Source organism: Ovis canadensis, chromosome 2 (genome assembly GCF_042477335.2).
Source record: "Ovis canadensis isolate MfBH-ARS-UI-01 breed Bighorn chromosome 2, ARS-UI_OviCan_v2, whole genome shotgun sequence".
NCBI lineage: Eukaryota > Metazoa > Chordata > Mammalia > Artiodactyla > Bovidae > Ovis > Ovis canadensis.
This window is the reverse complement of record NC_091246.1, coordinates 29,590,526-29,616,690: the sequence shown is the minus strand read 5'-3', so window position 1 is coordinate 29,616,690 and position 26,165 is coordinate 29,590,526. Positions and strand designations below refer to the sequence as shown.

Sequence of the window (26,165 nt, the reverse complement as noted above, 5' to 3'; positions counted from 1 at the left end):
ATCACCTTAAGTTCGATCATAGAGTATATAATAAAGTACAAGATGTTATTAAAAAACAATGAGGGAAGCAACTGCGTCTGCTGGTAGAGCTATTTAGACCCCCTTTAGTTGGGCTTCAGATGAAAACTAAGATTTCATCAGTTAAAGAACATAAGAGTGTTCAAAGCCATGGTGTTGAGGTATGAAAATATATTAACTTAAGCAATATTATTTTTCTTTTAAATACAAAAGTAAAATATACTCATTGTAAAAAAAATATATATATATATGTATATATATATACATATATATATAAGCCACTGTTCTCACTCCCATGTCTTGGGGTAAACATTGCAATGTCTTTTAAAACAATTTTCATCACACACACATATATAATAGTATAGATATTTATGTTTATGAAAATAGTTTTTATTTTCACAAAAATGAAATCATACTGAAAACACTGCTTTGAACTTGCATTTTTTCATTCATTTAGAACTTCACCAACAGCCTTCCATGTCATTACATCCAGGAAATGAATCTTTTAGAGTATCATGAATCTGGACCACTTACTAGAATCATAAAGAGCAGGTTGATTTATGAATTTACCATTTGTTCCCCTATGCATATATATACTTATGTGAAATGTGAAATATACTATCAGGATTTCCTACTTGAGACATGTCTTACCTGAGGAGGCAATTTCTTCACCTCTTTTCATTCCCAATCTTTTATAAATTTCTCTCTCAGGATCAACATAGATTTCATGAGAATACCCAGTTAGTTTACAGAAAGGCTGAAAAAAAAAAAGTATAGTTGGAATTTTTATCAAGACAAATGAGAGAAAAATAGTGATAATCTGACTAAATTTTAGCAAATTTAGACCCAGGTTCGATCCCTGGGTCAGGAAGATCCCCTGAAGAGGGGAATGGCTACCCATTCCAGTATTCTTGCCTGGAGAATTCCATGGACAGGGGAGTGTGGCAGGCTACAGTCCATGGGGTTGCAAAGAGTTGGACATGATTGAGTGACTAACACTTAAGTGATTTAGGTAATTATATAATTTTTACATCTAAAACAGATTTAGCCTGTTAGGGTCCCAATTGGCTATATATTTACCTCAATATGATGGTAGGATGACTGTCCAATCACTATGAGAGTGACATTTGCTTCCTTTAGGAGAGAAAAAGGACATGTACATATTATTAGAAATTATGTTTCCCCTAATTATAACTTCCCCTAATCCAATTCTTTTCTTCCATTTTAATGCCACCTATAGGCTTCCAGAAGAATGGTATAAACAGCCAAATTGTGTGAGTCAAGGCAATTATGCTAAAATATTCAATTAATTCAGATGATTCTTTTGCTAAGTAAGAATTTAAAAATAATAGTCAGTAATTCTCTACACTTTCCCAAAAGGCATACATTAAACTAGAATAAACACTATTAAAGTAGGGTTATTTAATCAGACAATTTTATTCTTTCACATCTTGATTGACAAGGTCTGCTGAAAACAGATCTTAATTTTACAGAAGCTACCAATGCTTTCACTAAAAAGCTAACCTGGGGACAAACCTTTATATGCTTGAGGAAATACAGCTGTATGTGGCTGTCACAAGAATGCGGAACTGTAATTCCATTAAGGATACAAATTTTTGATCTTTAAGTTATACTAGTAACTTCCTGTAATGAACAACTATTTGGAGTGTCTGTATTATAAAACTAAAGAAAATATTTCTAGCATTTCTGTTTTTCATAATTATCAATCAACATTTGAGAATAGGCAGGTTATTAGGTAACATCAAAATCATTATTATGGTTAGTCCTTTTATAGTCAGGCAGTAATGAATAGGACAGAAATACACTTCCAATGAGTCTCTTCCCTTTTTGGAGGTGTTGGGGAGATGTGTGGGATGATGATAATCTGGGTTTGTGAGCGTCTGTGCTGGAGAGGCGGCGCATTCTGCACCTCATGCCATCACACTCATAAACCGCAGGTGAGTTTCACCAGGCCGCCCGGAAGCCGGGCACGCTGCTGCTCACTCTAGGGAAACTTACTTGTAAGAAACTCTTGGGGATTTTGGCCAGATCTTCTACGTATTCCTTGCAGATGTAACACAGGAAATGCTGAAATCCCAACACAGGCAAAAAGGACAAGTTAGCAACTAACACTCTCGGAGTCAGAAATAACCAAGTACTTATGCGTGACGTAATGCTACACCCAAGACTGTTAGAGATGTCAAGGGTGCTCAAATGTGCCCTGAAATTGGGCCCCACGCAGTCTCTGTTAGGCCTCTTCGCTCGTTGAGAAAATGGCCTTGGCTTGGCGGGCTGCTTTTCCTTTCCCGTTCAAGGAAGCGAGAGCGGAGTCCGCCTTCCAGAAACCTTTAGTGGACGACCACTAGAGGAAGGGTCAGGCCCGGCGGGTTCCGTTCTCCGGTCCTGGACCCTTCCAGAGGCCAGATGTAACTCCCCCCAGGGGAGGCCGTAGAAACAACCTCCATCCCTGCCTGCAGGTGAGGTCCCTGCGCCGGATCGTCCCGTCGCCCGTGCTCACCCGCACGAAGACCACGATAGCCCGGCGCTCTCGGAACAGCTCACCAAACGGCACAGGCCTCCCGGAGGCGTCCAGCACAGGCAGCTCGGCCACGGCGGCGGCCAGGGGCTGCCAGCTCGCGGGGCCGCTTGGGACTGGGGCTGGGGCGGCGTGACCGCTGACCTGCCGCGTGACCGGGGCCTCGGAGGGGTCTGCCATCGCGCCCTACGTCCGAGGGCCCTCGGATAGCGACCGAGCGGGAGGGAGGCTGGGTGGGTTGGATCGCGGCCAAGCGGAGCGCAAGGGGCGGGGCTCTCCGCGGGGCGGAGCTGCCGGGGCCCAGGCTCGCTGCGGAGCTCCGGGGCCTAACCCGGTGCACCCGGCGGTTCTCAGGCAAGATCTCGAGAGTCTGCATTTGACGTGGCTCCGATGGTTCCGAAGCTGCAGAAAGGTACAGAACCACTCTCGAGTTTTCTGACCCAGCCGCTCATGGTAGGAAGAGAGACAGAGACACGGAGGCGGGGTGGGGGGTAGGGCGGGGGCGGATAGAGAAAGAGAGACAAGAGAGACAGGGTGAGGGGAAGAGAGAAAGACGGAGACGGAGAGACGGCGTGGAGCGGGGAGAGGCGGGGAAGAGAGAGAAGAGAGAAAAGAGGAGAGCGAGATACCAAAGGCGAGAAAGGACTTACATATGAAGAAAGCCCCTGCCCTCCGTAGCCATCTGGGCTGAAGTTAGCTTCTTTTAGTTACCTTTTCAAGAGAATCAGTTGCCTACCAAGCACATCCATAAATATGCTAGATTTAGTCTGGTTTAAATCCACTCCCTCCTCAGTTCTCATGCCTTTTTTTTTTTTGGAGCTATCGTTAACATACACTGTAATGTATAAATCTTAAGTGTGGATTTAAATTTTATTTTTAGTTAAAATGTAAACATTTGTCAAAATTTTATCATGGAAATTTAAAACATGCCCAGAAAGTTGAATTTTACAGTGAACACTCCCATATCCACCACCTAGATTCTACTGTTGGTTAACATTTTACTCTATTAAAATTAGTGCATCTGTCCACAGTTGGGTGAGTTTTGTCTGATTATTCACCCCTTATCCACTTATTGTTGCATGCTTGGTCCCTCTTTTGCAGCCCCCAGGATGGTAACTCGCCAGGCTCCTCTGTCCATAGGATTTTTCAGGCAAGAGTACTGGAATGGGTAGCCGTTCCCTCCTCCATGGGATCTTCCGAACCCAGGATCCAACCTAAGTCTCCTGTGTCTCCTGCTGCACTGCAGGCAGATTCTTTACCACTGAGCCACAACTCCATAAAAATATAGACCATTGCTATCACTTGAGAAAATTCCCTCAATTATATTTTTTAAGAGCTGGTATAATAAACCTATTTATAAATGTGCTAGGTTGTCTCAGGAGTCCATTTTCTTTCTTCAAACTTTTGTTTTGCTAAAGCTATTTACTAGGATCCTTAAGTCAGATGACTCTGTGTGTGTATGTATGTATGTATGTATGTATGTATGTATGTGTGTATGTAAATGATGGATTGAGAAGGATAAGAAAAATGGATTTAAATGGCTTTGCATCAGTTTTGTAGATGTCCTACAGTACATGCATACCAGGTAGTCTTTTAAGCATGTTTCTATCCCACCTTACTTTCTTCTGGTGCAGGCTGCAGGCAAGCATGCATATGGGAATTTAGGAATTTCTGCAGCCTCTTTGAGACTCAGCTGGTGCTGGACTTGGAGTTTGGTCTCGTACTGGGGTTTCTCATAGATGGCCACAATGTGTCCAAGCCTTCCAGGGCAGAACAAGACAACATTCAGGTTCTTTGTCTTTAAAAGTTCACCCACCTTGTTTCTGGATTTGTGGTTCAGAAAATATGATCCTTTAGAGTCCTTTGGACCGAAAGGAGATTAAACCAGTCAATCTTGAAGGAAATCAACCCTGAATAATCATTGGAAGGACTGATGCTAAAGCTCCAATACTTTGGCCACCTGATGCGAAGAGCCAAATCATTGGAAAAGCCCCTGATGCTGGGAAAAATTGAAGGTAGAAGTAGAGGATGACAGAGGATGAGATGGTCGGACGGCATCACCGATTCAATGGACATGAATTTGGGCAAACTCCGGGAGGTGCTGAGGGACAGGGAAGCCTGGTGTGCTGCAGTCTATGGTGTCACAAAATGTCAGACACAACTTGGCGACTAAACAACAACAAAATTTATGGTGTTTGTTTAGTGGAAGACCTTCAGGATCACCCTTATCTAGCACAGAGTATTCACTCTGCCACAAAGTACAGGAGAGGCTGATCCAGAATCCTCTGGCTTTCGGTTGTATAAAGACATCCATTATTGAACACACATTTAAGTGCTGCTAGTTTGAGAAACTCTGCTGTGGGTTTGGACAGTTCTAATCATAGACCTATTTCTAGGTCATCATCTCCCAGTGCTGGGGTACCACAGATGTACTCTCAGGGGCACTGCAGCGTATTTTAAATACTTGAGGGAAGTAGAGGTTATCTGTTTGACATCCTTCTTGTGAGGGGAGGTAGTTCATGATTTCCATTAGACTGCATTTCTTTTCACTATATTTTAAATAATGTCATATCTTTGCCAAGCTGTGTTTCTAACAATTGTGATAGAAAACTAGAACCTCACAAAAATCACTCTATTTAGGGAATGAGGTTGGAGATGTCCAATCTGATTCCAAGATTGGAGAAGTTGTACAATGTCCAACAGGTAGGCATCCCCTGGGTGAAATAAAGATGTTACTTTTTCTTATAGTGCGTGTGTTAGTCATATCCGACTCTTTGCAACCCTTTGGACTGTAGCCTGCCACACTCCTCTGTCCATGGGTTTTTCCAGGCAAGAATACTGGAGTAGGTTGCCATTTCCTCCTCCAGGGTATCTTCCAGACCAGGGATGGAATCCATGTCTTCTGCATCTCTTGCACTGCAGACAGATTCTTTACCACTGAGCCACCTGGGAAGCCCCCTTAATTTATAGTTGTATCTTAAAATAGCTACTAAGTTGTTCAGACAGAAGTTGTTTGGATCTAACTTCTAAGTAAAAGGAACTGATAGGAATTTCTTTCAGCCTAAGGGTGCTGTGAATAAACTACTGACACCAACAAATAAACTACTGTGAACCAAGAAAGTTTGGAAATCTTTGAATCAGACAGTAAGCTCCTTGCCTCTTGCAGCACTGTAATATCTTCACAGACTGGCACGAAGTCTGGCACATTGTAGGCCTCTCTGAATATTGTCTGATTGGTCAATGCGCGGAATGTGCAAGAAGTGGTGTCCCTAGAGAGTTTTCAGCAGCTAGCACGGATCCAGTATGAACGGGAGCAAAGTAGGCAGAGTGCTTTACAGAACTGGTATTTTCCACCATTTGAAGCAAGCAAGGCAGAGCTCAGCAGCCATATCCAACTGCAAGTGTGCCAGTCCACAGAAACCCACCAACCTAACTCCCAACCAGCTCTATTTCATTCAGATTATTCCAGAGATGAGCCTTACCTGGTAGTGAATGCCCAGATTTCCTCGGTTTAGATGCTGTAACAACTAACTCCAACCACAGTCTTCACACTGGTGTTCCAATAGATGGTCAAAACTCCCCCGAACTTCCTGGTTGAGCTTGGGGCTGTGTCACTTGGTTCATCATATATTCTAGAGCATCAAATATTCCAGCTTATCAGGTTTTCCTGACCTCCTAATTTCTGGTTATTTGGTACACTGCATGCTTTTTTTTTTTTTTAAAGCATGTGTTACAGTTATGATTATTTATTTTTTGTCCATTTCTTTTTTTATTGAAGTATAGTTGATTTATAGTGTGGTGCTAGTTCCTGATGTACAGCAAAGTGATTCAGTTATGCAGTTTTATATATATATATATATATATATATATATATATATACTATACCCATGTATATATATTCTTTTTTACATTATTTTTCATTATGCTTTATTATAGGATATTGAATACAGTTTCCTGTGCTATACAGTAGGATTTTATTGTTTATTTTATATATAATAGCTTTTATCTGCTATCTAGAAAGATTAAGTTAACTAAGACAAGCTCAAGGCAAGGAGACAATAGTCTAGTTATGAAGATAAATTCAGAATAAACAGTTGTGATGAAAAGCAATAAATACTATAGCAGAAGTATGAATAAAATATAGTGAGAACTTGAATCAGTTATTGTACTTTTGGTTTCAAGTGACAGAAAACCTTGGCTCAAATGGTTTTGCATCATAAGGATATTTATTATTTACCATAACAGGAAATTCAGAGACAAGTCAGATTGTGTGCTGTGCTTACTCGCTCAGTCATGTCTGACTGTTTGTGACCTGATGGACTGCAGCCCGCCAGCCTCCTCTGTCCATGGAATTCTCCAAGCAAGAATACTGGAGTTGGTTGCCATGCCCTCCTCCAGGGGATCCCGACCCAGGAATCAGATGGGGTCTCCTGCATTGCAGGTCGATTCTTTACCAGCTGAGCTATCAGGGAAGCCCCAGGTAGGTTCTAGGAGTGGTATTCCTTCCTCAGCTCTTCTCTGAGTTCTACCCTCCTTTGTTCTGGCATTGCCTTAAGCTGGCCTCCTGTGTACTCACAAGCTGGATCCCAGTAGCAGTAGAGCTGCATTTTCTAGTTCAGATGCGATGAAGAGACGCAGAACATTTTCATCCCCAGAAGCTCTAGCAAACTTTTCCTTTTAGTTTAGCTTACCTAAATTTGCTATTAAAAAATTTATTAAACAGAAACTTGCGTTAAATAGAGTTGGGAAACCAGAAGGGGGAGCTCTCACACCCTGCAGTGATAGCCGAGCGCAACAGTTTTAAGAAAGATTCCTTTCCTGGCAAGGGCTTGGCCAATGAAAAGCTATGGACTCTGCTCACTGTAGCCTCCCAACTTCCTTTTCCCTCTATGAAAATGTGCATCTTTCTTTGTGGTGGGTGAACTTGCATGTGGCTCACCATGGTTGCAGACCTACAACTGCAATTCCCTGTTGCTTCAGAATAAACCCATCTTTTTGGAGAAAAGCCTGGCAGCCTATTTGTTTCAGGTCAACACAGCTTAGACGTACGCTGCTCTGGACCAATCTCTGGCAAAAGACTATGACTGGTTATTTCAAAAAACTGAAATAAAAAAATAAACAGAGCTGAACTCAACTGGTTGAAAATCTATAAACAGGATGATCAATAGTCTGAGTAGATTTGCTGGTTAGTAATAAATGCATCTCAGCTATAAATCCCCCCTTCATTGCTTGATCTCTTGCCTGGAAAATCCCATGGACAAAGGAGCCTGGTAGGCTGCAGTCCATGAGGTTGCTAGGAGTCGGACGCGACTGAGCGACTTCAGTTTCACTTTTCACTTTCATGCATTGGAGAAGGAAATGGCAACCCACTCCAGTGTTCTTGCCTGGAGAATCCCAGGGACAGGGGAGCCTGGTGGGCTGCCGTCTATGGGGTCGCACAGAGTTGGACACGACTGAAGTGACTTAGCAGCAGCAGCAGCATTGCTTGATCTATGGTAATAAAGCATTTCTCCTCTGCAGTAAACACATCTTGTCAGTAGGGGGTGGTATTAACCATATATTTCTGCTGGTTTGTCATCTGGGGCCTTGCTGGCCCTGGAGGGACTGCCAGGTAGCCAGTTCCTAGAGACAGCAAAGGGCTTGCTTGCAGGCACAGCTTTAAGATGCACACTAAAGAATTCAGAGTCCATACCCCTCAACCAGTCTTTTATTGGGCTCTCATACTAGGCCACTGTTCCTATACACTAATCATTCCAGGGCCAGTTATCAGACAACCAGGAGCAGCCCCTACCCCCTGGAGCTCACTAAAATTATCTAAGCTACTTAATCCTAGGCCTATTTGCCCTGCCTCTCCCATTCTTTCCCATGGAGACCACAATAAAGACTCTTGCCCATGTTTTCCTCTCACTCCCTCTGCCTCCTGACTGACTAATGGATCCTGTGTGGCCCTATGTGGCATGGCCTCCTTTCTCCTCTTGGGAACTGGGAGTAACAAACTATTTTTTCAATGGCAATTGTTTCCTGACTTGGCCTTCAGTTCAGTTTAGTTCAACCGCTCAGGCATGTCCCACTCTTTGCGACCCATTTATTGCAGCATGCCAGGCCTCCCTGTCCATTACCATCTCCCAGAGTTCACCCAAACTCATGTCCATAGAGTCGGTTATGCCACCCAGCCATCTCATCCTCTGTTGTCCCTTCTCCTCCTGCCCCCAATCCCTCCCAGCATCAGGGTCTTTTCCAATGAGTCAACTCTTTGCATGAGGTGGCCAAAGTACTGGAGTTTCAGCTTTAGCATCAGTCCTTCAAAAGATCACCCAGGACTGATCTCCTTTAGAATGGACTGGTTGGATCTCCTTACAGTTCAAGGGACTCTCAAGAGTCTTCTCCAACACCACAGTTCAAAAGCATCAATTCTTCAGCGCTCAGCTTTCTTCACAGTCCAAATCTCACATCCATACATGACCACTGGAAAAACCATAGCCTTGACTAGATGGACCTTGTGGGCAAAGTAATATCTCTGCTTTTTAATATGCTATCTAGGTTGATCATAACTTTTCTTCCAAGGAGTAAGCGTCTTTTAATTTCATGGCTGCAGTCACCATCTGCAGTGATTTTGGAGCCCTGAGAAATAAAGTCTGACACTGTTTCCACTGTTTCCTCATCTATTTCCCATGAAGTGATGGGACCAGATGCCATGATCTTCATTTTCTGATTGTTGAGCTTTAAGCCAACTTTTTCACTCTCCTCTTTCACTTTTATCAAGAGGCTTTTTAGTTCCTCTCCACTTTCTGCCATAAGGGTACTGTCATCTGCATATCTGAGGTTATTGATATTTCTCCCGGCAATCTTGATTCCAGCTGTGCTTGTGCCCAGCGTTTCTCATGATGTACTCTGCATAGAAGTTAAATAAGCAGGGTGACAATATACAGCCTTGACATACTCCTTTTCCTATTTGGAACCAGTCTGTTGTTCCATGTCCAGTTCTAACTGTGGCTTCCTGACCTGCACATAGGTTTCTCAAGAGGCAAGTCAGGTGGTCTGGTATTCCCATCTCTTGAAGAATTTTCCACAGTTTATTGTGATCTACACAGTCAAAGGCTTTGGCATAGTCAACAAAGCAGAAATAGATGTTTTTCTGGAACTCTCTTGCTTTTTCAATGAACCAGCGGATGTTGGCAATTTGATATCTGGTTCCTTTATCTTTTCCAAAACCAGCTTGAACATCAGGAAGTTCACGGTTCATGTACTGCTGAAGCCTGGCTTGGAGAATTTTGAGCACTATTTTACTAGCATGTGAGATGAGTGCAATTGTGCAGTAGTTTGAGCATTCTTTGGCATTGCCTTTCTTTGAGATTGGAATGAAAACTGACCTTTTCCAGTCCTGTGGCCACTGCCGAGTTTTCCAAGTTTGCTGGCATATTGAGTGCAGCACTTTCACAGCATCATCTTCCAGGATTTGAAATAGCTCAAGTGGAATTCCATCACCTCCACTAGCTTTGTTTGTAGTGATGCTTTCTAAGGCCCACTTGACTTCACATTCCAGGATGTCTGGATCTAGGTGAGTGATCACACCATCGTGATTATCTGGGTTGTGAAGATCTTTTTCGTACAGTTGTTCTGTGTATTCTTGCCACCTCTTCTTAATATCTTCTGCTTCTGTTAGGTCCATACCATTTCTGTCCTTTATCGAGCCCATCTTTGCATGAAATTTTCCCTTGGTATCTCTAATTTTCTTGAAGAGATCTCTAGTCTTTCCCATTCTGTTGTTTGCCTCTATTTCTTTGCATTGATCGCTGAGGAAGGCTTTCTTATCTCTCCTTGCTATTCTTTGGAACTCTGCATTCAGATGCTTGTATCTTTCCTTTTCTCCTTTGCTTTTCACTTCTCTTCTTTTCACAACTATTTGTAAGGCCTCCCCAGACAGCCATTTTGCTTTTTAGTATTTCTTTTCAATGAGGATGGTCTTGATCCCTGTCTCCTGTACAATGTCACGAACCTTAGTCCATAGTTCATCAGGCACTCTATCTATCAGACCTAGGCCTTAAATCTATTTCTCACTTCTACTGTATAATCATAAGGGATTTGATTTAGGTCATACCTGAATAGTCTAGTGGTTTCCCCTACTTTCTTCAATTTGAGTCTGAATTTGGTAATAAGGAGTTCATGATCTGAGCCACAGCCAGCTCCCGGTCTTGTTTTTGCTGACTGTATAGAGCTTCTCCATCTTTGGCTGCAAAGAATATAATCAATCTGGTTTCGGTGTTGACCATCTGGTGATGTCCATGTGTAGAGTCTTCTCTTGTGTTGTTGAAAGAGGGTGTTTGCTATGACCAGTGCATTTTCTTGGCAAAATTCTATTAGTCTTTGCCCTGCTTCATTCCATATTCCAAGGCCAAATTTGCCTGTTACTCCAGGTGTTTCTTGACTTCCTACTTTTGCATTCCAGTCCCCTATAATGAAAAGGATATCTTTTTTGGGCATTAGTTCTAAAAGGTCTTGTAGGTCTTCATAGAATCATTCAGCTTCAGCTTCTTCAGTGTTACTGGTTGGGGCATAGACTTGGATTACTCTGATATTGAATGGTTTGCCTTGGAAACGAAGAGAGATCATTATGTCGTTTTTGAGATTGCATCCAAGTACTGCAGTTTGGACTCTTTTATTGACCATTATGGCTACTCCATTTCTTCTGAGGGATTTCTGCCCACAGTAGTAAATATAATGGTCATGTGATTTAAATTCACCCATTCCAGTCCATTTTAGTTCGCTGATTCCTAGAATGTCAACTTTCACTCTTGCTATCTCTTGTTTCCACTTCCAATTTACCTTGATTCATGGACCTGACATTCCAGGTTCCTATGCAATATTGCTCTTTATAGCATCGGACCTTGCTTCTATCACCAGTCACATCCACAGCTGGGTATTATTTTTGCTTTGGCTCCATCCCTTCATTCTTTCTGGAGTTATTTCTCCACTGATCTCCAGTAGCATATTGGGCACCTACTGACCTGGGGAGTTCCTCTTTCAGTATCCTATCATTTTGCCTTTTCATATTGTTCATGGGGTTTTCAAGGCAAGAATACTGAAGTGGTTTTCCATTCCCTTCTCCAGTGGACCACATTCTGTCAGACCTCTCCACCATCACCCGCCTGTCTTGGGTTGCCCCATGGGCATGGCTTAGTTTCATTGAGTTAGACAAGGCTGTGGTCCTAGTGTGATCAGATTGGCTAGTTTTCTGTGATTATGGTTTCAGTGTGTCTGCCCTCTGAAGCCCTCTTGCCCCACCTGTCGTCTTACTTGGGTTTCTCTTACCTAGGAAGTGGGATTTCTCTTCATGGCTGCTCCTGCAAAGTGCATCTGCTGCTCCTTACCTTAGACGAGGGTTATCTCCTCACCGCCACCCCTCCTGACCTTGAACATGGAATAGCTCCTCTAGGCCCTCCTGCACCCTGGCAGCCACCGCTCCTTGGACGTGGGGTAGCTCCTCCCGGCCGCCACCCCTGACCTAGGATGCAGGGTAGCTCTTCTCGGCTGCCACCCTTATTGCTCTTCATTGGACCCTATCAGTAAGTTTGTACTTGAGATGAAAGATCTCAAGATATGTCACTTATCTAGGCTATGCAAACAGAATGCCTCTTTTTGAGTTTTAGTAAATAAGAGTAAGAGCAAGCATCCCTTGATGAATGGAACAAGTTTGCTCTATATACAATGTAGTTTCATAAAATAAATTTGTGGTATCTACCATTGTTTAGTAACATGAAGATAAAATTCATTGATTTGCAATGGGTAGATTTTTAATGTTCCATAGCCACACAAAAACACTAATCGGAGAGAGTATTTCCCATCTTTCTTTAAAACTTGCCAATCTAGGACACTGAATCTTTCTTTAGTAAACAGATGATGAAACAGTGCTTTTATCAGTTGTGTGAGAACCAACTTGAAATTCAGTAACTCTTAGATTTAAGAAACATATTCTAATTTCAGATTGAATTGTAATTAATACATGTTTATATTGTTAAGAAAATAATCACTGAAAAATAATAGTGCATCCTTTGTTTACTCATTCATCTGTTCAATCAACATTCACTTATCAAGCACCTACTGTGTCCCAGATGCAGTGAACTTTTCTGTTTGAAAAACTAGATGAACTAAGAGAAAACAATAGAGTTAAGAATTAAAGTAGGTTCTGACTCTAGTATGAGCTTTTTTGTTGGCAATTCTTTTTGTCAATGTAACGTCTTAATGCCTAATTTCATTTTTATTTTTTAGAATAAAAGAAATTTCCTGTTCCATGTAACAAAATGGCAGGAAAGGCAGAGATATGGCTTGTCTCAGAAGATAACACCACCAGGAACTTCTTCCTTCTTCTCTAGTTCTGCATCTCTATATGGCCGGGTTCCATTGCTCAGCTTCTCCCATTATACAATGCCTGAGAACATGGCTACTCTCAGAACCATGTCTCACACATTCCCCTCACATATTCCCCCTTGTGAGGTAATGGAAAATATATATTGGTTCCGCCCCCAGTTCCTGGCACAGAGCTCCTGAAACCCTTGTAATTTCCTAAGTGATAAGAGCTCTTGAGGCATTTCTGTTCTAATATTGGTCTTTGACCCTGGTTCCTGATGGTGCTCCTAACCCTTTGTCATTTCCTGGGTGATAGGAGCTTCTTTTAGTCTAATGTAGTAGCTCTGGAAAGCTCCCCGATGGTGGGCGGTCACCAGAAAAGCTGAGCCATATGATTAGAAGCTTGGAATTTTCAGCCCCACTTACCATGTTCTTGAGAAGAGAGAAGGCCTAAAAACAGAGTTAATGATTGATTGTGCCTTCATGATGAAGCCTCCATAAAAATCCCAATAATAGGAGGTTCCAAGAGCTTCCAGGCTGGTGAATGTGCAGAGGTTTGGGGGCAGGTGGTATACTCAGAGAGAGCATAGAGGTACATGCCTTTTCCCCATATGTTGCCCCATCACCCATTTGGTTGTTTCTGAGTTATATTCTTTTGTAATAAACCAGTGATCTACTAAGTAAGATGTTTCTCTGAGTTCTGTCAACTGCTCTATCAAGTTAATCACAGCTTTGATCCCTAGGTTGAGAAGATCCCTGGGATGAGGAAATGGCAACCCACTCTGGTATTCTTGCCTGAAAAATCCCCTGGTGGGCTACAGTCCAAAGGATCACAAAGAGTCAGACATGATTGAGTGACTATGCAAACACTAAGAAGTTAATAAAAACCTGAGGGTCCTCATGGGAACCTTTGATTTTTAGCTAAGTTGGACAGAAGTTGGGGAAAACTTGGGAACCTACTAGTTGTGACTGACATCTGAAGTAAGGTGGGGATAGTCTTGTAGACCTGAACCTATAGCCTGTGGAATCTGATACCATCTCTCAGTAAGTAATGTCAGAATTGAGTTGAATTTATTAGGACACTTGGCTGATATCTGGAGCATTGCTTGGAGGTGTGAAGAGAACCCTCACCCTCCTCCACCACAACACACACATTGGAATTGGTGATCAGAAAATACCCCTCCTAGAGCTCTAATTTAGAAGCCAGAGTAGAGCTCTGAATGGCACAGTTTCAGTCAAATTACTAAACCCAGGCCATCCAATTGAGGTTCTTTGATGGACCCAGTTTGGATTAGGTGTCTAAGCATAGGCCTATCATTGTGGCAAGGAATGTGGGGCTTATAAGAGAACTGCAACTCCATAGTAAACACCTGGATAGCTAGCATGTATCTGAGTGACAGTGGGAGGCTCACATCTAGGCAAATAAAGCAATATTCAATAAGAAGCCAATGTGGGGGGTAGGTTATTACTAATTACTAACAAGGAATGATTACCATGGTGCTGGAACTCTCCTATAAGCTTATTATTGCATTTAATACAACTAACTTTGATTTTTTTTAAACTGTCAAATGTTTCAAAGTTTTTCATTGCAGCACTGCATTGTTTTTAATAACAGAGAGGTTATGACAACCCAAAACTCTATTACAGGAAACTTAAAAAAAGCCCAAACCTGTTGTATTCATCTGGTGGAGTACTGTGCAGCTGTAAAAATGAGCAGGAAGATCTCTGTCCACAGATATGGAGTGATCACCATCATATATTAGTAAGTAAAAAAAGTGAAAGATGCAAAACGCTTTTATAGTATTTGAATTTTGTGTAAGAAAGAGAAGGGGGTGTGACCGTATTTAAATGCATTTGCTTGTATTTTCAAAAGAAACAATGAAAGGAGAAACCAAAACTAAGAAAACTGTCTAAAGAAGGAGGAAAAGAATTGCAGAGATGAGGAGGAAGGCAAAATTTCTATTAATGTTCTTTTCTAGAATAATTTTGACTTGTAACCATGCAAATATTTTCATAATTAAAACACAAAGGAAAAATAATTCTACAAATTGAAAAAAAAAGTGAACACAGCTGTATGTCAAGTGAAAGGGATATAATTATATAGTAAAATAAACTCAACAAAACTCTATTATCTTTTCTGCGAATGGGAAATAAATATCAACTTAAAAAATAGGCTTTTTTTTAAAGAGAAATTTTAGGTTCACAGTAAAATTGAGCAGAAGGTATGTGAGTTCTCATGTTGACATCCTGCACCAGAATGTATATTTGTTAAAATGATGACCCTGCATTAACACATCACTATCACCCAAAGTTCACAGTTTATATTACCATTCTACTCTTGATGTTGTATATTCTATGGGTTTTGACAAATGTATAATGACATGTATCCTCTATTATAGTATCATATACTAAATTATCATACACTACCCTAAATTTCTCTGTGCTCCCCCATTCATCCCTCCCTCCTGCCTCTCTAACCTTTGGCAATCACTAACCTTTTTACTAATCTCATTATGTTAATGAGTGCTCTAACAAAAACTTCATTTTTTTTCATCTTCCCCATTTACCTCCATCTCAAAGACAGAAGGGTGGGAATTTACCACTAGGTATGCACTGCTCAGCTTTCCCTCTTCAGAAGAACTGTCCAGATTGCTTGAGAAGGCAGTTTTGTTGACTTATTTCTTCATAGGTCTTGTCTTCCTTCTGTCTTTTCAATTCTTCTTTTAAAGCTCTTTTATGTCCACTACAGGAGGAAAAACTTAAGGAGAAACAGGGACTTAACTGGATAAAGGTAGTGGATGGAGTATCAGATGACCATCAACTAGCTGTAAGAGCCACTGATGATTTGAACCAAACACAAAGAAACTTACAGGTTAAATGATAGGGATTTTTCAGTCTGCAGTTGAAAAGCTACAGCTTCTTATCCTGGAATTGCTCAGAGATGATAATGTTCTTAATTTATATGACATTTAATTAATGCAGTTTTTGCAAAATCAAATCAAAGTTAATTTAGACTTTAAAGAAAACTTTTTCAAATTTTCTCTGTGTCAAAGAGAGATCAATGAATGCTAAAACTTGGTGTATTTGGATTGCAGTACAACAGAAGACAGTTTGTTTCTTGTGCAAACATGTCTTGAGAAGATAAAAGTGCAGAAAACCAAAAGAGAAGGCTATGAGAGTCATTCTTTGGAACAGGTGATGACATTGCTATCCACTCCCAAGTAGTTAAAAAATAAAGTTAAATAGGTAATTAAAATATTTTTAAATGCATATGTTATAATATGTTTAAATCCATATCAGAAACAAAGCAGACTCCCATTTGTACATTGGAACCTGGTATTTATATATTCATAGTAATGGAAGAATCAGGAAAAGTGCAGTTGCCTTCCCTAAGGCCTAAAATCTTTAACATCATAATTAATTATACAGATGAAAGATCATAAAATTCCTTTTGAATTTTCAAAAATAAATGTAGTTATGTTAAACCATACCTCCTTTGATATTTTATTAACTTATTGAATTGGGAAAATAATTAAGGAGAAAAAGAGGTTACTTTGGAACATTTTCCCATATATTTTACAGAACAATCTTATTGTGCCAGTATTACAGTATTACAAAATGAATTAAAATTATAAATCTGGTACTTTTTATTAAGTTTCTAAATCTAGCTTTTAATGAAAAATCTTTGCTGTTTCTGTAATGGTAAGATAAATTAAACTTCTACCTTATAATTGATAAGCTCACAATTAAACTTATTTTGTTAGAACCTGAAGAGAATGTGTGAGTGTGTGTTTTAGGGGGGTTGGGGAGTGTGGTGGAGAATATTAGGAGGAGGAATTTCGCGTCTGAGTTATTCTTAGAGAACCACAGACTACAATTTTGCCTTGATAGAATATTGTGATAGGGCATGATTTTATTCTGATTTTATATTTCAGTGTTGCTATTTTAGTTGTCACTTTTGTCCTCAAGTGCTAAGGTACAAGTGTAAATTAAAATGTCACATGTTCTGGAAATATTAACTGAGTGAACAGTGGTTTGTCTTTGTATGTGAATTTAACAGATGGCAAGATTTCAACTTTATCATGCTCTAGCTAGAAATCATTTAATACTTCTTTTCTAAAACCGCTTGATACTTTAGTAAGTAGATAGTTTCAGACAAATTTAACAGGAATCTAGCAAGATACCACAGGGTATTCAATTACTTACATAGAATTATGTTAAATATTCCATATTAATATATAGTGATAGTAGGTATCAGTTAGTCAGTTCAGTTCAGTCGCTCAGTCATGTCTGACTCTTTGTGACCCCATGAATGGCAGCACGCCAGGCCTCCCTGTCCATCACCAACTCCCGGAGTCCACCCAAACCCATGTCCATTGAGTCGGTGATGCGATCCAACCATCTCATCCTCTGTCATCCCCTTCTCCTCCTGCCCTCAATCTTTCCCAGCATCAGGGTCTTTTCAAATGAGTCAGCTCTTCGCATCAGGTGGCCAAAGTATTGAGGTTTCAGCTTCAGCATTAGTCCTTCCAACGAACATCCAGGACTGATCTCCTTTAGGATGGACTGGTTGGATCTCCCTGCAGTCCAAGGGACTCTCAAGAGTCTTCCCCAACACCACAGTTCAAAAGCATCAATTCTTCTGCACTCAGCTTTCTTTATAGTCCAACTCTCACATCCATACATGACCACTGGAAAAACCATAGCCTTGACTAGACGGACCTTGTTGACAAAGTAATGTCTCTGCTTTTCCATATGCTGTCTAGGTTGGTCATAACTTTCCTTCCAAGGAGTAAGCATCTTTTAATTTCATGTCTGCAGTCACCCTGCAGTCCATGGGATCGCTAAGAGTCGGACACGACTGAGTGACTTCAGTTTCACTTTTCACTTTCATGCATTGGAGAAGGAAATGGCAACCCACTCCAGTGTTCTTGCCTGGAGAATCCCAGGGATGGGGGAGCCTGGTGGGCTGCCGTCTCTGGGGTTGCACAGAGTCGGACACGACTGAAGTGACTTAGCAGCAGCAGCTGCAGTCACCATCTGCAGTGATTTTGGAGCCCAGAAAAATAAAGTGACACTGTTTCCCTATCAATTTGCCATGAAGTGGTGGGACCAGATGCCATGATCTTAGTTTTCTGAATGTTGAGCTTTAAGCCAAATTTTTCACTCTCCTCTTTCACTTTCATCTAGAGGCTCTTTAGTTCTTCTTCCCTTTCTGCCATAAGGGTGGTGTTATCTGCATATCTGAGGTTATTGATATTTCTTCCAGCAATCTTGATTGCAGCCTGTGCTTCCTCCAGTCCAGCATTTCTCATGATGTACTCTGCATATAAGTTAAATAAGCAGGGTGACAATATACAGCCTTGATGTACTCCTTTTCCTATTTGGAACCAGTCTGTTGTTCCATGTCCAGTTCTAACTGTTGCTTCCTGACCTGCATATAGGTTTCTTAAGAGGCAGGTCAGGTGGTCTGGTATTCCCATCTCTTTCAGAATTTCCCACAATTTATTGTGATCCACACAGTCAAAGGCTTTGGCATAGTCAAAGTTATGACCAACCTAGACAACATATTAAAAAGCAGAGACATTACTTTGTCAACAAAGGTCTGTCTAGTCAAGGCTATGGTTTTTCCAGCGGTCATGTATGGATGTGAGAGTTGGACTATAAAGAAAGCTGAGTGCAGAAGAATTGATGCTTTTGAACTGTGATGTTGGAGAACTCTCTTGAGAGTCCCTTGGACTGCAAGGAGAACCAACCAGTCCATCCTAAAGGAGATCAGTCCTGGGTGCTCATTGGAAGGACTAATGCTAAAGCCGAAACCTCAATACTTTGGCCACCTGATGCAAAGAGCTGACTCATTTGAAAAGACCCTGATGCTAGGAAAGATCGAGGGCAGGAGAAGGGGACGACAGAGGATGAGATAGTTGGATGGCATCATCGACTCAATGGACATGGGTTTGGGTGAACTCCAGGAGTTGGTGATGGACAGGGAGGCCTGGCGTGCTGCAGTTCATGGGGTCGCAAAGAGTCGGTCACAACTGAGGGACTGGACTGAACTGAACTGAAATAGCCATACACCCAGGTAAACCTGACCAAACCTAATGGTTGAGTATAATTCTACTGTCATCCACATATACACAGTTTGAAGGGAGATCATGGGTCAGCATGTTTATAAATGTCCGACATAAGTGGAATGCCACAAAACAGTGGATACACAGCAGATCACCATAAAATGAATAGAATAAAATGAGCATAAAGACGCTTCCATTTGTTACCTAATAGCTTTGTTTTTTCAACAATTTCTTGACAAATAATATTGAAAGATTATTAAAAATTATACATTCTGTATTACCAAAATGAATAAACAAAAAGGTGGCTCTGGGAAAATAAAGCAAGCATCATTAATATTTGTTTGTGAAAAGTTCACCAAGGCAAAGGTGTGCTTGATTGATGTGGTGATACTTAGCTTTCTCTTCTGCCTGATGAGGGCAGGGGAGAGAGAGTGCATAAAAAAACTTAAAGGATAAGTCTTGCATTTCCATTTACACTGAACATACCAATGGATTATTTATTAGGTTTATATATCTGGCAAATTAATACATCTTTGTAGGGTGAAGGTTATGAATAAGAAGAGCACAGAAATCATCAGTATGGTATGGTTTAATACCACTGTGATCAGAAGAGATACTTGATATGATTTCTATCTTCTTTAATTTTTGAGACTTGTTTGGTTGCCTTAACATATGATCCATCCTGGAGAATGTTCTATACGCCCTTTAGAACAATGTATTCTGCAGTTGTTGGATGTAATGTTCTATTGGGTCTATAGTGTTGCTCAATGAACACTAGTGAAGAAGAACTAAAGAGCCTCTTGATGAAAGTGAAAGAGGAGAGTGAAAACGTTGACTTAAAGTTCACCATTCAGAACACTAAGATCATGGCATCTGGTCCCATCATTTTATGGCAAATAGATGGGGAAACAGTGGCAACAGTGGCAGACTTTATTTTGGGGGCTCCAAAATCACTGCAGATGGTGACTGCAGTCATGAAATTAAAAGACGCTTACACCTTGGAAGGAAAGTTTTGACCAGCCTAGCCTGCCTGCTGCCTGCTAAGTTGCTTCAGTCGTATCTGACTCTGTGCGACCCCATGGACTGGAGCCCGCCAGGCTCCTCTGTCCATGGGACACTCCAGGAAAGAATACTGGAGTGGATTGCCATTTCCTTCTCTGACCAACCTAGACAGCATATTAAAAAGCAGAGACATTACTTTGTCAACAGAGGTCCATCTAGTCAAGGCTATGGTTTTTCCAGTAGTCATGTATGGATGTGAGAGTTGGACTATAAAGAAACCTGAATGCCAAAGAATTGATGCTTTTGAACTGTGATTTTGGAGAAGTCTCTTGAGAGTCCCTTGGACTGAAAGGAGATCCAACCAGTCAATCCTAAAGGAAATCAGTCCTGAATATTCATTGGAAGGACTGATGTTGAAGCTGAAACTCTAATACTCTGGCCACCTGATGCAAAGAACAATTCATTGGGAAAGACCCTGATGCTGGGAAAGATCAAAGGTGGGAGGAGAAGGGGATGACAGAGGATGAGATGGTTGGATGGCATCACCGACTCAATGGACACGAATTTGAGTAAACTCCTGAAGTTGGTGGTGGACAGGGAGGCCTGGCGTGCTGCTGTCCATGGGGACACAGAGAGTAGGACATGACTGAGTGCCTGAACTGAACTGAACTCACAAGTGTAGCTGAATGTTATATCCATTGTTACAAGTCAGGGTATTAAGGCCCCTTCTGTTATTGTAGTGCTGTTTGTTTCTTCTTTTAGTTCTGTTAGTATGAGCTTTATATATTTAGTTGTTCCAATGTAGGGTACATAAATATTAAACATGTTATATCTTCTTGAATTGACCACTTTATCATTATATAATGACTTTCTTTGTCTCTTGTGACCAGTTTTAGTTTAATGTTTATTTTGTCTGACTGAAGTATAACTATCCCTATTCTCTTTTGATAACTTTGCTTGGAATATCTTTTTCCTATTTCTTCATTTTCAGTCCATGTTTTTATAGTTTAAGTGAGCCTATTGTAGGCAGAATATTGCGGGATCTTTTTTTTCTCCCTTATCCACTCAACCATTCTGCCTTTTCATGGAAGAATTTAACCTATTCTTGTTTAAAGTAATTATTAATAGGTAAGGACTTACTATCTCCATTTTGTTAATTGTTTTATGACTGTTTTGTTGTGCCTTTCTTCTTTTCTCCCTTTCTGGCTGTCTACCTTTGTGGTTTGGTGACTTTTAATATGGTGGTGTGCTTTGATTCCCTTTATCTTAATCTTTTGTGAATTACTGTACATTTTTCCTTTGTGGTTACCATGAAGCTTATAGTTATATTTTATTTTAAAATACTATCTTAAGTTGATAATTTTGGCAAAATATGGAAACTATACTTCTCCCTCCTCTTTCACATTTTATTTTTTTATTGATCATGCCCTGCAGCATTTGGGACCTTAGTTCCTTAATCAGGCATCAAACCTGTGCCCACTGCATTGGAATCATGGAGTATTAACCACTGGATCACCAGGGAAGTCCTCTCCCTCATGTTTTAGGTTATTGATGTTTTACAGTTTACAGCTTTTAAAGTATTGTGAATCCAATAAAAAAAATCACTATAATCATGGTTATATTATGTTTGTTTTTTCATTTTAAATCTTGAGTTAAAAGTTATTTATGCACCACCATTATAACAATATTAGAGAATCTGATCTTTACTATATATTTACCCAAAGGTCCCCAACCTTTTTGGCACCATGGACCAGGGGGTGGGGGATGGTTTTCGGATAATTCAAGTACATTACATTTATTGTGCACTAATGCTGCTCAGAGGTTAAAGCGTCTGCCTGCAATGCAGGAGACCTGGGTTCTATCCCTGGGTCGGGAAGATCCCCTGGAGAAGGAAATGGCAACCCACTCCAGTATTCTTGCCTGGAGAATCCCATGGACAGAGGAGCCTGGTGGGCTACAGTCCACAGGGTCGCAAAGAGTCGGACACGACTGAGTGACTTCACACTAATCACACTAATGCTGCTGCAATCTGACAAAAAGTATTGATCCAGAGGCTGCAGACTGGGGACCCCTGCATTTACATTTACTTCTGAATTTTACATATTCATATGCTTTTACACTGCTAACATTGTTTCATTTTAGCTTGAAGAACTCTCTTTATCAACTTTTGTAAGGCAGATCTGGTGTAGTTTAGCTTTTGTTTGGCAAAGACTTTATCTCATTTCTGAAGGACAGCTTTGCTAGGCATAACAAACTTGGTTGACAGTCTTTCTTTCTCCCCAGTATTTTGAGTACAACATTCCACTCTCTCTTGGCCTGAGTGATTTTTGCTTTGAAACCCACTGATAGTTTTAGGAGGGAGGCTCTCTTAAACGTTACTTTAAAAATTCTTTGTCTTTGACTTTTTACAGTAATTACAATGTCTCTTGGTGTAGCTCTTTTTGGGTTCAACATATCTGGAGACTTTTGAGTCTTGAATATGACGAGTTCTTTCCCCAAGTTTGGGAAGTTTTCAGCCATTATTTCTTTAAATAGACTGTTTCTTTCTTTCTTAAATTCCTATTATGAATATATTATTTTCTTTGATGGTGTCCTACAAGTGCTGTAGGTTTCCTTCATCCTTTAAATCCCTTTTCCTCTTTCTTCTATGATTGGATAATTTCTAATTATCTGCACCTTAGTTCACTGATTCTTTTTTCTGTTTGATCAAGTCAGCTATGGAAACTCTCTGTTGAGTTCTTCAGTCATTGTATCCTGAATACAATGGGATTTTAGTGTGTGTGTTGGTTTCTATTTCTTTAACTTCTCATTTTGTTCATGTATTGTTTTCCTAATTCCACTTAGTTATTTATCTGTGTGTTCTTAACAGTTTGATGAACTTCTTTAAGAGGATTATTCTGAATTCTTTTTCAGAAAGTTAATAGATCTTTAGGGTCCATTCTTAGAACTTTATTAGTTTCCTTTGGTGATGTCATGTTTACCTGATTCTTTGTGATCCTTGTACATTGTTTTGGTTTCTGTGCAACTGAAGTAGTTTTCTTTTCCAAATTTTACAGGTTTGCTTTGTCAGGGAAAGAACTTCACCAGTTATCTCAGCTTTGTGTCCTGGGCAGGTTATCTGGTAACACCTGTAGGAAAGTAAGGCTTGTTCTCTGCTGCTGCTGCTGCTGCTAAGTCGCTTCAGTCGTGTCCGACTCTGTGCGACCCCATGGATGGCAGCCCACTAGGCTCCCCTGTCCCCGGGATTCTCCAGGCAAGAACACTGGAGTGGGTTGCCATGTCCTTCTCCAAGGCATGAAAGTGAAAAGTCAAAATGAAGTCGCTCAGTCGTGTCCAACTCTTCGCAACCCCATGGACTGCAGCCCACCAGGCTCCTCCATTCATGGGATTCTCCAGGCAAGAGTACTGGAGTGGGGTGCCATTGCCTTCTCCGAAGGCTTGTTCTCTAGTTAATACTTATACTGCTCATACTCTGAAGTGGGGGGAGGAAAGGCCCTGACTGCTCATACTCTGAAGTGGGGGCAGGGAAGGCTCTGACTGCTCTTACTCTGAAGTGGGGGGAGGGAAGGCTCTGACTGCTCTTACTCTGAAGTGGGGGGAGGGAAGGCTCTGACTGCTCTTACTCTGAAGTGGGGGGAGGGAAGGCTCTGACTGCTCTTACTCTGAAGTGCGGGGAGGGAAGGCTCTGATTGCTCTTACTCTGAAGTACGGGGAGGGAAGGCTCTGACTGGACACCCCAATTAGGTGGGGCTGTTGGCTGTGCTCTGTGGTCAGGTAGTGCCACTTGTTGGGCTCTATGTTCATCTCTGGTTGGACAGGTCAGTTTGCGTTCCTTTGTAAAGCATTGCTGCTTATTGGACTCTGTGACTGGGTAGGGCTGCAGGCACATGTTGCAATACCACCTAGTCAGGTGGGGACTCAGACTGTGCTCCCCATCTGGATAGTGCTACTGGCTAAAGTCTGTGTTCAGGCAGGGCTGCAGGTAGGGCTTTATGATAGGATGGGACTTCAGGCTGTGGTCTGATTGGTCAGGGTCACAGGCTGGTTTTGTGATTGGATGCTGCAGGCTGTGTGCCACTGTTGATAAAAGTTACTTGTTGGGTTCCTTCATCTGGTGGGGCTGTCATCTGTACTATACATTTGGGTGGGGTGGAGACTGTGCTGCACAGTTGGGCAGGGTTGCTGTCTGGGCTTACGTGTCAGGAGAGGGCCATGGATTATGCTCAGGCTATTCCCTTTGATTGGGTCACAGGCTAGATGAAGGCACAGGCTGTGCTCTGCAGCCAGGGAGTTCTATATGTTAGGCTTTAAGGCTTCCTGGGAGTCCCTGTTTGGTTCTGTGTTCATGAAGGGCTAGAGGCTATGCTCTTGAGTTGAGAGGGGCAGCTATAGGATGAACTCCATAACCGCCCATGTTTTTTGTTTAGGCTTTCCAGTTGGGCGAGACTAGAGATTATGTTCAGTAGTTGGAGGGGCTGCTGTCTTACTTCCCTGAGTGGCCCCTAGAATGGATGTTATAGCCAGTAGTGATGGTTAGCTGGGGACCCAAACCTGACATAACTGCCAGTTGAGCTCCCTGAGCACAGGAAGCCAGTGGTTTGGGTCTGCAAATGAGCAGAGACCACTGGCTACGATCTCTGCTCAGGCACAACCAGCAGGAAGAATGTGATTTGCAAAGATATTTGTGCTGGCTACTATAAACTCTGCTGACTTCTCTATCTCTGTCCAATATCAGGTGGTCCAGCTCCACAAATTCCTGTGAGATGAGATCCAAGTGGGCCTTCTGAGAAGCATCTGCAATGCTGAGGAAGTTGTATGCCCACCTTGGGCTAATTCCCACTAGAGAAACTACAGGCCCAGAGATCTCTCTCGATGCATTGCTGTATCAGCCTTGGGAAGAGGTGATATGGTCAAAGTGAAACTGCTGCTCTTGCCCTTCTAATGTGGTCCTTTTTTTTTGTCTTCGGTCCAAGGAGAGTGCTTCAGTTTTACCTCTGGGTTCTGGAATTTTCACAAAGGTATCTTGTCTCTGGATAGTTGCTAGTCACTCTTCCTCTAAGGAGGACTGAGGTCAGGGACAATCTACTTTTCCATCTTGCTGAGGTCACTCAAAATTACTTTTTTTTTTTTGGCCATATTATGTGGCCTGTGGGATCTCAGTTCCCCAACCAGGGATTGAATCCAGGCCATGGGAGTGAAACCATCCACTAGGCCACCAGGGAACTCCCCAAATTACATCTTAAATGTAACCAGCCCTTACTAAAACTTATCTATTCCTTCAATTATGAACACGGGCAACAAATATTCAAAGTGTCAGAGTACCTATCACTCCATCACAAATAGAAATCATAAATATTCTCATGTATCACATACAAGTAGTTATAAGTATTTAGAAATATTGCTTGGCTCATCTCTACTTTGAAATTATGACAGTTTATATATCTCACAAGAGATTTGGGTATCTTATGTATTAGTAAATTATCACATTTACTTCTATGCCACAAATTATTTTTAAAAATATTTCATTCCTTTCTTTCAATACATTTGGTTTTCATTGTAATCCTATTATGCTTTATGCATGTAAAAACATCATCAAGAAAGACCATCAAATTGCCAGAGTTATCCACTACACCAAACACATTCAGCAGCTAAGACACAAAGATGAATGTCACTGTAATAAGCATATCAAATTTGAGTGACTTTACTTAGTAATATTGCTCTTCACCTTTCTCTGTTTTCGTAGTTTAAAATACAACATGCTTATTTCATATGGTGGGTTAATTTTGATTAACACATGCTAATAAGAAACTCAAAGGAGGAAATGCTAATTAGCTGTGGTGATTTGTGAAAAAATAAAAGATACCAACTTTTCACAAAGAGCTTGTCTGCTCAATGGTCCATAGGCATTCAGGGAGCCTTTGGTTTACTTGTATTAAATAGTCCTTCCACAGCAGCCACCTGAAAGCCATGGCTGATTTGGGAAATAAAAGATGCTAGGTCTCCCATAATTAAATTTTACAAATAACCCTAATAGGACTCATCAGATAGAGTGAAATTAATTAAAGTAGGATTGCCAGATAATTGGGTAGGGAAGATTGATCTCTCAGAAAACTACCCTCTCCAAACTAAAAATCTTTCCCATGGATTTAAAGAATAATCTTGTAGATAAAATAAAACATAAATCATACATGAAA

General features: G+C 41.2%; 1 protein-coding gene and 1 long non-coding RNA gene across 4 annotated transcripts in view; one reads left to right on the top strand and one right to left on the bottom strand.

The window, feature by feature from the left end:
• Positions 1–3,038, bottom strand: part of PRXL2C (peroxiredoxin like 2C) — a 15,556-nt gene extending 12,518 nt beyond the window's left edge. Inside the window, exons 1-4 of one of the 2 annotated variants that reach the window (XM_069575722.1) lie at positions 2,537–3,038; positions 2,038–2,106; positions 1,099–1,152; positions 670–775 (exon numbers count right to left, since the gene is read on the bottom strand). In XM_069575722.1, coding sequence (XP_069431823.1) covers positions 670–775; positions 1,099–1,152; positions 2,038–2,106; positions 2,537–2,734 — 427 coding nt within the window. In that variant the 5' untranslated portion in view covers positions 2,735–3,038. The remainder of the gene's footprint in view (positions 1–669; positions 776–1,098; positions 1,153–2,037; positions 2,107–2,536) is intronic. The other variant, XM_069575721.1, reaches the window with a different exon arrangement.
• On the top strand, positions 2,723–26,165 carry LOC138433319 (uncharacterized). 2 transcript variants are annotated; one of them, XR_011254249.1, is made up of 4 exons: positions 2,723–2,966; positions 6,800–7,034; positions 14,546–14,660; positions 24,707–26,165. It is a non-coding gene; the product is annotated as an uncharacterized lncRNA (long non-coding RNA). The 2 variants fall into 2 exon arrangements; XR_011254248.1 differs by lacking the exons at positions 6,800–7,034; positions 14,546–14,660; positions 24,707–26,165 and adding an exon at positions 3,656–3,919 and having other exon boundaries at positions 2,841–2,966.